Below are 12968 nucleotides of genomic sequence, written 5' to 3' on the forward strand. Positions count from 1 at the left end.
ACTATGCTGCTTGTGTATGAAAGATCATGTAATCAGCAGTGTCCTTCTGTACCTCTCTTCAGAACCCTGTTCTGGTACAACTGTCCAGCCAGAAGCACCAGCAGTAGGAAGAGCAGAGCCCCCAGCACCAGGAACACCACAAGAGGGATGGACAAGGGTGTTTGGCGTGGTGCTTTGGTAACATCTGAAGGAGTAACATAGAGAGAGTTGCATAATATATTCCTGATCCAGAGCACAGAAAGTATGTAATTCATCTGCCCACTGTCAACATGCACAAAAAGTAAGTGAAAATACCTGGTCTTGCTGAGGTTTTAGTTGTGGATGTTCCTGGAATTTCTGAAAGAAATTATTTGGTGGGTACATATAATTATACATGTAGTAGGTATGATTAAGTCACCCAAATGTACACTGAGAATAGTTACACAGAAATTTTACTCCACCTGTAGTAGACGTAAATTCAGAAGATATGCCTGAAAAATTGAAACAAAATCAGTTTAAAATGAACATTTTGATTAAACAAATTTGGATTTTTTTTGCCTCCCAAAAGCTGAGCAGCACAAGACATGTACATTGATTGTTTTAGCAGATGCTTTTCAGTCTGTAAAAATTAACTGAAATGAAAGCAATGTAAAATGTGGGATTTAACTGATGTTTTTATCTAATCTGCTTTAATACGTTACACAAAACTCCCTACTTCCTCATGGTGGGAGGAAACCAGCGTATCCAGAGGAAACCCTCACGATCACTGAGAGAACATGCCAACTCCAGGGAGACAGCTGGGATCAAATCCACTTCAATTCTCACAAAATTAGTGTAATGAGACACCAGTCCTACCGACGTGGCCACCATGCTATACAAACCAGAGACCAGAACCACCATGTGGTCTTCATTACACTATAAATACAATATAAATGCAGAAATATATATATATATATATATATATATATATATATATATACACATCATCACACACATCATTTGAACAGCTTGTCCCATACAGGGTCGCGGGGAGCTAGAGCCTAACCCGGCAACACAGGGCGTAAAGCTGGAGGGGGAGGGGACACACCCAGGACAGGACGCCAGTCCGGCACAAGGCAGCCCAAGCGAGACTTGGGCCTCAGACCCACTGGAGAGCAGGACTCGGTCCAACCCACTGCGCCCCCTTCCAATTTAATCATTAACAATGAAACCCCAGACACAGCAACTTGTAATTATACTTTTGTTTGAAATTTCCCTCATTATATCTTTTACGGATCTTTTTGTTAAACTGTTGAAACGACAGAAATCCATACTGAGAGAAATGAAGCTCCACAGCAATTCTCACCTTCACAGGTAACACCAGCATCCTCTTTGTGAGAGCAGGAGGTCCTGTGGTCCTGAAGAGAGTGAGGACAGTCCCACAGGTGGCGCTCACTGCCCCAGCACTTTACCTCATTCAGCCAAATTGGACCGTTTCCTCTCCCAAAGGCAGCATTCCCATGAGCCTTCAGTGCTGCCCCACAGCCCAGCTGTCTGCAGACCACCTGGGCATCATTTATGTCCCATAAGTCATCACAGATGGTCCCCCAGGAGCCCTCATACCACAGCTCCACCCTCCCTGAGCACATCCTGTTGCCCCCCTGCAGTCTCAGGGGCAGGTAGCCTAGAGGGTAAATAAAGACTGTGACTGACCACAAAGCAGCAAGATACTCTGACAAAGAATGACATACTGGACAAGTCTGAACTGAATGTACTCTGGAACATAGTTTCCCGTCGTTAATTTTAATCTAATATGTATATGTAATATGTATGTAATGTTAATAAGTATATTCTGAAACTAGAGCAAATGGGAAGCCTCGTCAGAACCACAAAACCACAGTTCTTTCAGATATGAACATTGGACTTCCACACAGTCTTTGCAGATCGTTAATTAAGTCATCAGCAGTCATAATCTCCTGAGTTATGATCAGTTTTGTAGCTCTCTACCAACACCTTTTTATGTAAACGTTGTTGAATCACTAGTGTCAAGACATCTCTAACTGTGATACTGAGATTTTAATAACTAATAAGACAGAAACACCTTTCCGGTTTATACCAACCACTGCTATCGTGTCCATTAACTTCAACTTCACACAGAGTCAGGATGCCGGGTTTTGGGAGGACCACGTTGACATAGCGTCCCATTGTCCAATTACACTGGAAGGAACTGGACTGTCCTGCTGCGATGGAGGGAACCACTGCACATCTGAAATGTGAAATACATTTAAAGTTCTACACATATTAGATTAAATACATTTGATGGTAAAAAGTGTCTCAAAATCCATGCCAGTAAGGATAACAACACTGTGTACAGGGGATTCTGGTTGCCATTGTCATCCAGGGAGTTTCCAACACGAATCTCTGCTCCATTAATTCTCTTCGAGCAGCAGTCCCCTCTGTTGGTGATGGTCACTGAGGTCACAGTGAAAACATCCTGCAGGTCCAGTCTCCACCATGGTTTGGAGTCCTGCTTGGTGTGAGTGCAGGACCCATCTGTATACTTTGTATTTCTGTTTCCATCAATAGCATTGCCAGCAGCACCATAAGAGTCATATTGGGACGACTGAGTTGCCGTTCCCTTCAAAGCCACATTTTTTTCTGGAGAGAGAAGACAGATGGAGAAATTTAATTCCCACCGAGTTATGTGGGTGACTCTATAAATACTGGAAAGTTCTCCAGTCAAAATACCTTTGTCATGTATATTTACTCACACACTTTCAACAGCATTTCTTTCTACGGCAGAGTCACAGTGGTCTGAAACCTATCCCATAAAACTAGTGCGCAAAGCAAGCAGCATACACCCCGAATGGATTTATTGCAGGAACCTTCATATGTATAATTTTAATAATTCATTTTCATGCTCTGAGTAAGTTTTCTCAGAATTGTCCACTGATGAATATTTTTTCAGCTCACACCTTTATCAAATGCAATTTACAGTTTACAATTGCCCAAAGCAATTGTTAACAAACTAACTTTCTTACAATTATTTACCCATTCATTCAGGAGGGTAGTTTTTACCAGAGCAATTCAAGGTAATTCCTCAATGGTATTATAGCAGTAATGGGAACTGAGACATGAAAATGTAAGCTTCTGTTCACAAGGCCATGTCTTTATATTTATATAAAGTGATTTAATGTCAATGTACCGTGCCAGGTGTCTCCTGTTTAAGGGTTAGGTCACTGCAGTGATACATACTTGAATTTATGGAATTAGCAAAACTACAGAACCAAGCCCTGGAAAACAAAGTAACAAAATTATCTTACGTTCACAGGTAATGAGGGCCACTTCACCATCATCACATTTATTCTTTCCCCAGGGAGAGGATGGACACTGACACAGTGTGGAGTCATGTGGGCGACATTTGACAATATCCAGCCAGTTTGGAGCTCCTTTCAGTCGAGATTCTGTATTAGAAACAGTCCTGCTCTTCCCACAGTCGAGTTGCTGACATATTACACTTGCTGTATTGGTCTCCATTTGATTGAAACACACGTTTCCCCAGGTGCCATTGTAGTAAACCTCCACCTGCCCAGAGCAACCTTCAGCCAGTCTCAGATCTTTGTACTCTGCAAGAAATGGACAAGAACTTGATATTAGCAAGAGCACAAGACATCTGTAAGAACCACCACACACCAAATGAGGACACCTGGTGCCAGTCAGGACAGTTTAGTATAAGGCACCAAACCATCGCCTTCCCGCTGGGAAATCTTAATCGAAACAACTCTTCCCTTTGCACTCACTTGTCCTCCGAACTTGCTTCTGTTCTTTGTCCCACCCCTACCTGCTCCCCTGACTGGCTCCACAACTCCCACGGTAAAGACCCACTACTTTGCCCCTTTTGATTACGTCTCCGGATTCTCGACCCCAAATAACGTTCCCCAAACGACCTGACCCTTTGCCTGTCCCTGACTATGATATTTGCCTTGTCCCTCCTGATCGCAGAAAAGACCCTGCTTTGGGTCCACCATCCTGCTTGTCAACTCTCAGTCTTGACAATGTCACATCACCAAAAACTGGAAGAATTGAATTATCCATCTGGATAAACAAATTGCTAACATTATTTAATTCATATTTGAAAATTAAAATTTTTGTAAGAACTAGAGTAGGACCACGAACCATTGCTACATTATATTTTTCTTCGTTATATCTTAGTGCAAGGTATTATGAACACTCCCTCCCAGAATATCTTCTCTGTTTACCAGGTCTTATGTTGTGAAAAGAACTGACCTGAACACACAACTCCCACATCCTCCTTGTGAACGCAGTCATGGTTTCCCCACTGGGCAGAAGGACAGTCCCACAGAGATGATTCGTTCCCCACACAGCCAACCTCATCCAGCCATATAGATCCATTTCCTGGACCAAAAGAGGTAGAGCGGAGAGCCGTCCCACACTGGAGCTGCCTGCACACCACCTGAGCATCATTCAGGTCCCAGGAGTCATCACACACTGTTCCCCAGGAGCCCTGGTGGAACACCTCCAGCCTCCCTGCACAGCCACCCTCATCACCCACCAGCCTCAGGGACCTGTGCTCTGGGAGAAGTTACCAAAAAGAAGAGACCTTGTATTTGTAAAACATACATAACATTTAATAACTAGTGTAATCCATCCATATCCAAACAATATTCATTATGAATTCAATTTAGAAGTCATGTGTACTCACTGGAACACACTATGGACACATATGAGCTGGAACTGCAGTTGAATGTGTGTGGAGCACTGCAGTTCCCCAAGTGAAACTCAGTCCCAGAGCATTGATACCCTGTGAGACACACATCAGTGTCCCCTGTCCCAGACAGGGAGGAGCTGTAAATCCTCACTGCTGAACCACAGCCCAGCTGTCTGCAGACCACAGAAGCCTCCCTGATGCTCCAGGAGTCCAGGAGAACTCTGCTCCAGGTGTGCTGGTAGTGAACCTCCAACTGACCCCCACAGCCACCTTCTCCAGACAGTCGGACCGTCCCATTGAGGCTGGAGAGAGATGATCCTGTAGAAACATTAGCATCTCATAATGGGTATCTTACAGCACCAGCAGTTCATTCTGTGCTTTGTATATTTTTTCCAGAGAGTTTTATAGTAAACAGAGCTGATGTACAAAAGATTGTTTCTATACAGACATGTGACTGTGACCCCTCTCCTACAGTACAGTGTTGAGCACAGCGGTCCTCACCAGTACAGATGACTCCTGCATCATGTTCATGAGAGCATGGAGCTCGGTTCCATGAAGAAACAACACACTGGGACAGGTGTGTCTCCTTCCCCTGACACTCAAACACATCAGCCCAGATGGGACCACTGCCCTCTCCAAACCAGGCCTGTCCTGGCACTGCCACAGCGCTCCCACAGCCCAGCTGCTGACAGAGGACATTGGCTGCTCTCAGATCCCAGGATGCATCACACACTGTGCCCCACTCAGTGAGGTACTGTAACTCCACTCTCCCAGAGCAGGAGTCTGGGCCGTCCACCAGTCTGCCGTTTGTGTACCCTGTATGGAAAAGAATGACACAGTAAAATATTATGGAAATAAAGACCACTGTAAATGAGGATTTTTAAAAAAATGGCAGCATACAGGTTTTGTTGGGGGCTGAAAATGTAAAACTTTCAAAAAAAATCGTTGAGTTCATTTATATTTGGATTTTCTTGAATCATCTTCTTTCAAAAAAAAAGTTTTTAAAATGTGTTTCTTGCAGAGTGAAACCTACTTTTATTTACATGGTCAGCTGATATTTTGCAGTAAAGACCACACAAACAGAATAGTAGTGTGGGACTGAATTAATTCAGTTTGTATCCACAGTGTTTACAGTACAGATCTTGTGGTCCTCAGTAACGGTGATCAGTAATAAAATGTATTGGAATGTTATCTGTTGAAATTGTCAACAATGAAGACTGTATAAAGCGTGTGAAGACAACGCATCATTATTTTCAGCTTTTCCATTAATCACTTAGTGGACACCTTTGACTAAGGCAGCCAGCAATTATAAATCACACATTATCTGAAACCACTTGTCCCAAGTAGGGTCGCGGTGAGCTGAAGCCTAACCCGGCAACACAGGGCACAAGGCTGGAGGGGGAGGGGACACACCCAGGACAAGCGGTTCTGTATACTGTTTTAATAGTTATGTGTCCAACAAAGTAGATGGTGTACCTTGCAACTCGAATCTTACCAGAACACACGAGTCCCACGCTGTCATCATGTGAGCAATTCTGTTTCTTTGTGGATGATTTCGGACAGGAGTAAACGTTTGACTCGTTCCCTGTACACTGAATCTCCTCTGTCCACATTTGGTATCCCCCCTTCCCAAAGGCAGACCCTCCCAGCACCTTCGCAGGGATCCCGCAGCCCAGCTGCCGACACACAACTTCGGCATCCTGCAGGTCAAAGTCAGCATCACACACTGTGTACCAGGTAATTCCATGCCGGATCTCCACTCTCCCTGAACACAGGTGTGTACCCTGTACCAGTCGCACATCTTGATGACCTGAGTGTTAAGAAGTAATCAGCTATCATTATTATAGAGTATTTTGTTCAGTTTTACACTTTACAGAGAAAATACTTGTCATGTTTGTAGAGACAGTGGTGATGTGAACTGAAATGCAGTTTGTGTACAGGTGCAAAAGTCAATAGTGAAGCAGTGACGCTGGGTAGAAGTGAACTTGATGGCGATTAAAAACAGAGACTTGAAGACGTGCTGACTGTGGGATTTGAAGGACAATGAAGACAGGGAGCTGGACAATGAGGAGGGACAAGAAGAACACAAGGAATAGGTAAATTAAAGGCATGAACAAACAGGTAAGGAACACTGGACAGAGTGAACTTCAAGAGGCAAGGAGAGAAGATCACGAGCACTGGTCGAGATTTCGCCAAGTCCATAGATGTTCTTCACTGTCTTAAAGATTGTCTGATGGTTTGGTTGAAAAGAGGTGTGTTGAATCCTACTGGTTTGTTTGCTGTAAGGTCCCCTGCAAGTCATCTACAGAACTGCTCCCAGGAGTGGTGACACAACTAATACCCCAGTAATGCAAATAAACAAAATACCCTATGCCGTTTGCAATGTTGAAAAAAAACATTTTGTAAATATTAACTCAACTGGAACAAAAAAATGCCAGAAGGTAAGGGATTGTAGTGAAACAATGTAAAAAAAAGTGTGACACCCGCCTGCTCACCTCTTCTGGTCAAAACATGAAGTCAGTGTAAAATGTAGATCATTTATTATTTTGTGGACTGAAGTGATTGGATGAAACAATGTGCCCTGAAGTCTTTTTATCAGCTCAGTGCATGTTTGTTTGGTTGGTTGGTTTTACATGCTGTTAGAAACTATGGGTAAATGCAGACACAAGGATAGGAGTACAGAACCAGGTTGAGAACATTCTCTTTTATGCCCTCAGCTAAAACACCCAACGAGGGCTATTTATAGACCTCTTAGATAGGATGATAAACTGAGTTGTGCACCTGAGCAGATGGCCCCAGCATCCTCATTATGACCACAGTTATGTTCTCCCCATCTACGTGACGCACAGTCCTTCAGTGTTGGTTCGGTGCCTCCACAGAGAGTGTTGTCTTTCCAAATGTTCCCAGTTCCTGGACCAAAGTGAGCACTGAGAGGTGCGTCTACAGCATCTCCACAGCCCAGCTGTCTACACACCACTGCAGCATCAGTCATATCCCAGTAATGGCTACACGCAGTTCCCCACTGTCCTTGATGAAGAATCTCCACTCTCCCAGCACAGCGACTGTTCCCGTTCACCAGCCTCACGTCACTTCCTGGAAGAAGAGACACAGAGGCACTTCAGTTAAATAATTTCAATGTTGATAAAGAGTCTGTCACCTTGTTCTCAAACTGGAATGACATCAAATAGTATCCAACATATATTAAGCTGACTGGCTGCTTTTTACATCAGCAATGTCGGCCTGTAGAGTGTAAAGCTGAGTCCCACTCAAATTTACTCCTGATACAAACACATTTCATCATATTCTTTTCTAATCTACAGTGGATATCAAAAATCTACAGCATTATTTAAATTTCAGTTTTTTTCATGTAAAGGTTGAAATTAAGACAAATTGTGTTGGATGTTTTTCCAACTTTGATAAGATCTTATAACCATGAATAGTTAATGGATAAACACACACAGGCTGAAACCGCTTGTCCCAAGTAGAGTCATTGCAAACCGGAGCCTGACCCGACAACACAGGGTGCAAGGCTGGAGATGGAGGGGACACACCCAGGATGGGATGCCAGTCTGTCGCAAGGCACCCCAAGTGGGACTCGAACCCCAGACCCACTAAAGAGCAGGACCCGGCCAAGCCCACTGCACCATTATGCCCGCCAATGGATAAACAAAATAACAATTTTCAAAGTAATAATTTAAAATTTAAAAAATCAAATCCATGGATACACAAACACACATTTGGATCAAGTGGTAACATATGAAAATGTAGAAAGAGTTCCTCTTTAATTTCTACATTAATTTGTACATTCTTACAGTGAAGCTAATGTGTCCACATTACAATCTAACAGGCTTGAAGCTAACAGTAAAGTGTTGATTTGAAAGTCCTTGCATAAAATTTAATATTTGAAGTTTAAATTTGGTTCATATGGTTGAAACAAACGAACTGTACTTAAGAATCACACATCTGCATCTATGTGTCTCTCTCTGCTAATGTAATGTACACATTGTATTTTCGATGCGATGTACGTCGCTTTGGAGAAAAGGGTCTGCTAAATGAATAAATGTGAATTCTAACAGATCAAGGAGAACATACTTATTTAACCCATTAGTAATTAAAATACATTTTAAAAAAATAAAAGTTACAAATTTGTGCAACACATAACTTCAGCGAACTTACTTTCACAGGTAATACTGGTGATGTCATTATCGCCACATGTGTTGTGTCCCCAGGGAGAGGATGGACACTGCCACAGTGTGGAGTCATGTGGGCGACATTTGACAGAATCCAGCCAGTTTGGAGCTCCTTTCAGTCGAGATCCTGCACTTGAAACAGTTCCACTCTTCCCACAGTTGAGTTGCTGACATATTAAACTCACAGTGTTTGCGTCCATCTGATTGAAACACACGTTTCCCCAGGTGTCATTGTAATAAACCTCCACCTGCCCAGAGCAACCTTCAGCCAGTCTCAGATCTTTGAATTCTAACAAAAAAAGAAAGAGGTTGACAAATATTATAATGTAAGCAACAATCACTCTCTCAGAAATACTATTACTCACTGCAGTACGGTAAGCAATAACATCTTATTTACATATTGATGTTTCACCAATCACATTTTACACATTTCCTTTTAAAATTAACTTTTAAAATAATGACCACATTCCATACCTGAGCACACAACGCCTACATCCTTCTCATGTCCACAGTCATGTTGTCCCCACTGTGAAGAGGGACAGTCCCACAGGGACAACTCATTTCCCACACAGCCCACCTCATCTAGCCAGGTGGATCCATTTCCTGGACCAAAAGAGGTGGAGTTGAGAGCCGTCCCACACTGGAGCTGCCTGCACACCACCTGAGCATCATTCAGGTCCCAGGAGTCATCACACACTGTCCCCCAGGAGCCCTGGTGGAACACCTCCAGCCTCCCTGCACAGCCACCCTCATCACCCACCAGCCTCAGGGACCTGTGTTCTGGGAGAAGGTACAAAGGAAAGAAGATACCATGTATTTGTAAAACAGGCATAACATTAAATAACTAGTTTAATCCACCCATATCCAAGTAATATTCTTCTGTGATATGCTTTGTAATGAATGTGTTTTCTGTGTGAGGGGGGTGCGGTGGCGCAGTGGGTTGGACCGGGTCCTGCTTTCCGGTGGGTTTGGGGTTCGAGTCCTGCTTGGGGTGCCTTGCGACGGACTGGCGTCCCGTCCTGGGGGTGTCTCCTCCCCCTCCGGCCTTGCGCCCTGTGTTACCGGGTAGGCTCCGGTTGCCCGTGACCCTGTATGGGACAAGCGGTTCTGAAACTGTGTGTGTGTGTGTGTTTTCTGTGTATGTCTGTTGTGAAAGGAGATACACAGGGATGGAGGTACCATGTTTTTCTATTGTATAGGATTAACATTAAGTTACTAGTGTAATAGGGGGGCACGATGTGCAGCAGGTTTGGCCTGTGGTTCAAGTCCGCTTGGGGTGCCTTGCAGCAGACTAGCATCCCATCCTGAGTGTGACCCCTCCCCCACCAGCCCCACGTCCTGTGTTGCCGGGTTAGGCTCCGACTTGCTGCGACCCCGTATGGGACAAGCGGTTTCAGTCAATGTCTGTGTGTGTGTGTGTGTGTGTGTGCATGTGTGTGTACAATACTCATCACAAATGTGCTTTATAATGAGGGATCAGTACTCACTAGAACACACTATAGACACATATGGGCTGGAACTGCAGCTGAATGTGTGTGGAGCACTGCAGTTGAGCAGGTGAGACTCAGTCCCAGAGCACTGATACCCTGTGAGACACACATCAGTGTCCCCTGTCCCAGACAAGGAGGAGCTGTAGATCCTCACTGCTGAACCACAGCCCAGCTGTCTGCAGACCACAGAAGCCTCCCTGATGCTCCAGGAGTCCAGGAGAACTTTGCTCCACATGTGCTGGTAGTGAACCTCCAACTGACCCTCACAGCCACTTTCTCCAGACAGTCTGACCATCCCATTGAGGCTGGAGAGAGATGATCCTGTAGAAACATCAGCATCTCATAATGGGTATCTTACAGCACCAGCAGTTCATTTTGTGTACAGTATATTATTCTTAAATGAGTTTTAGAGCCAATGGAACTGATTTACTGAAGATCGTTTCTATACAGACATTTGACTGTGACTCCTCTCCTACAGCATAGTTATGAGCACAGCACTCCTCACCAGTACAGATGACTCCCGCATCGTGTCCATGAGAGCATGCAACTCGGTTCCATGAAGAAACAGCACACTGGGACAGGTGTGTCTCCTTTCCCTGACACTCAAACACATCAGCCCAGATGGGACCACTGCCCTCTCCAAACCAGGCCTGTCCTGGCACTGCCACAGCGCTCCCACAGCCCAGCTGCTGACAGAGGACATTGGCTGCTCTCAGATCCCAGGATGCATCACACACTGTGCCCCACTCAGTGAGGTACTGTAACTCCACCCTCCCGGAGCAGGAGTCTGGGCCGTCCACCAGTCTGGAGTTTGTGTACCCTGGGTAAAGAGCAGACAGGCAGTTAAATATCAGGGAAATACAAAACACTGTAACTAAGAATTTAACAAAATTATCAGCATAAAATCTATTTTCAATCATTTTTTAGTTTTTCTTTGTTAACCATTATTTAGGTGACTCCATTGTCCGAGGCAGCTTACAACATTAGATTTGTATACTGAGCAACTTACAATTATTGACCCATGTACAGAGTTTCAACCATTTTATTGTTTCAGTTTCAGGTAAATACCTTCTTCAAGGGTACTGCAGCAGGAGTGGAGACCCAACTTGTGCCCCTTGTCTGATGGCAACTCATTTGAAGATGACTGCTATAGCCACTAAGCTACCCACTGTCCATATTTTACTACTAATTTAGTAATATAATAGTTAATTTTATTGTTCATTTTACATTCAGTGTAGCTCAAGGGAAATAAAATGTAAAAAAGCATCATTTCAGATAGTAACTTCAATTAATGCTGAAAGTGTGAGCAGAATGTGCTTCCTGCTAAACTAAAATCGATGTACAGCTATGTGAAAAAGTTTGTGAGTCATTTGGAATTTACTGGATTTCTGTATGAATGGCTTCTAAAATGTCGTTTGATGTTCATTTAAGTCATAATGTAAAATAAAGACAGGAGCAGAGTCACTACTAGTCTAGACTGAGAAGAGTCAGTTTCAGGTAGCTCAGACATGTTGCAAGGATGCCCCCTGGGTGCCTCCCACAGGAGCTGGTCTGAGCACGTTCCACTGGGAGGAGACCCCAGGGCAGTCCTAGGGCATGCTGAACAGATTATATCTCATGTCTGGTCTTGGAACACCTGGGTGTCCCCCTGGAGGAGCTAGAGCATGTGGTTGGGGATAGGTAGGTTTGGGCCCACTTGCTCTGCCTCCTACTACTGGGACCCTCACCAGGAAAAGAAGAAGGAAACTGACTGACCATCTTATTTGATAAACGCACACATTGTACATTTTCTATATTTGTATGGAACAAATGTTTTAAACAGTCAAGGACACTGATGGAAAAAATATGTGAACCTCTAGGATAAAGATCTTAAAAAGGCGATTGGAGTCATATATTCCAATAAATACAGGTATGAGTTAGACTTGGTTTCATATGAAAACCATATTCTGATTAGTTGCTCTTCACAACAGAGCTTTGTGGAATATGTGGAATATGGCTCTGCCAAAAGAGATTTCAAAGGACCTCAGAAGAAGAGTTGAAGCTCATAAGATTGGAAACCATTAAAAAAAGGATTTTTAAAGGCTTGGACCTCCACTGCTAAGCAGATTCCATTTGCTGCTCTCCCTCAGAGTGAGAGCTCTACAAAGATTAGTGCAAAGGCATGCAGAATAATCTGAAAGAATCCAAGGGTGACAGCTAAGGATCCACAGGCACATCTTACACTTGCATGTAACATCTGTGATCATGAGTTTACATTCAGAAAAATAACGAACATGAGTTGTGTTCATGAGAGGTTAACCACAGAGGAAGCCAGTGTTCTTCAAAAAAATGCTGTGTGTCTCAAGTTTGCTAAGAACAACTTAGATGTTTCACAGCACTATTCCAACAATGTTCTGTGGACAGGTAAGACAAAAGCACAAACTTTTTGGTATGTACATAGTGCCATGTTCAGAGAAAACAAAACACTGCATACCAAACATAAAACCTCATCCCAGCTGTGAAGAATGGTGGTGGGAGTATAATGCTGTGGGGCTGCTTTGCTTGTCAGGGTCTGAATAGTTTGTAGCCACTAACAGATCAAGTCAAAGTTGTATATGGAAA

General features: G+C 43.7%; 1 protein-coding gene across 1 annotated transcript in view; it reads right to left on the reverse strand.

The window, feature by feature from the left end:
• The window catches only part of LOC114910496 (antigen WC1.1-like), a 68433-nt gene that overhangs the window by 46316 nt on the left and 9149 nt on the right, over positions 1-12968 (reverse strand). The window contains exons 4-19 of the mRNA XM_029251875.1: positions 10873-11187; positions 10365-10688; positions 9352-9657; positions 8864-9166; positions 7469-7780; positions 6183-6497; positions 5189-5503; positions 4682-5005; positions 4246-4551; positions 3282-3584; positions 2331-2616; positions 2079-2224; positions 1325-1642; positions 441-470; positions 295-336; positions 53-184 (exon numbers count right to left, since the gene is read on the reverse strand). Coding sequence (XP_029107708.1) covers positions 53-184; positions 295-336; positions 441-470; positions 1325-1642; positions 2079-2224; positions 2331-2616; positions 3282-3584; positions 4246-4551; positions 4682-5005; positions 5189-5503; positions 6183-6497; positions 7469-7780; positions 8864-9166; positions 9352-9657; positions 10365-10688; positions 10873-11187 — 4077 coding nt within the window. The remainder of the gene's footprint in view (positions 1-52; positions 185-294; positions 337-440; positions 471-1324; positions 1643-2078; positions 2225-2330; positions 2617-3281; positions 3585-4245; positions 4552-4681; positions 5006-5188; positions 5504-6182; positions 6498-7468; positions 7781-8863; positions 9167-9351; positions 9658-10364; positions 10689-10872; positions 11188-12968) is intronic.

The sequence above is a fragment of the Scleropages formosus genome, chromosome 5 (assembly GCF_900964775.1).
Source record: "Scleropages formosus chromosome 5, fSclFor1.1, whole genome shotgun sequence".
Lineage (NCBI taxonomy): Eukaryota > Metazoa > Chordata > Actinopteri > Osteoglossiformes > Osteoglossidae > Scleropages > Scleropages formosus.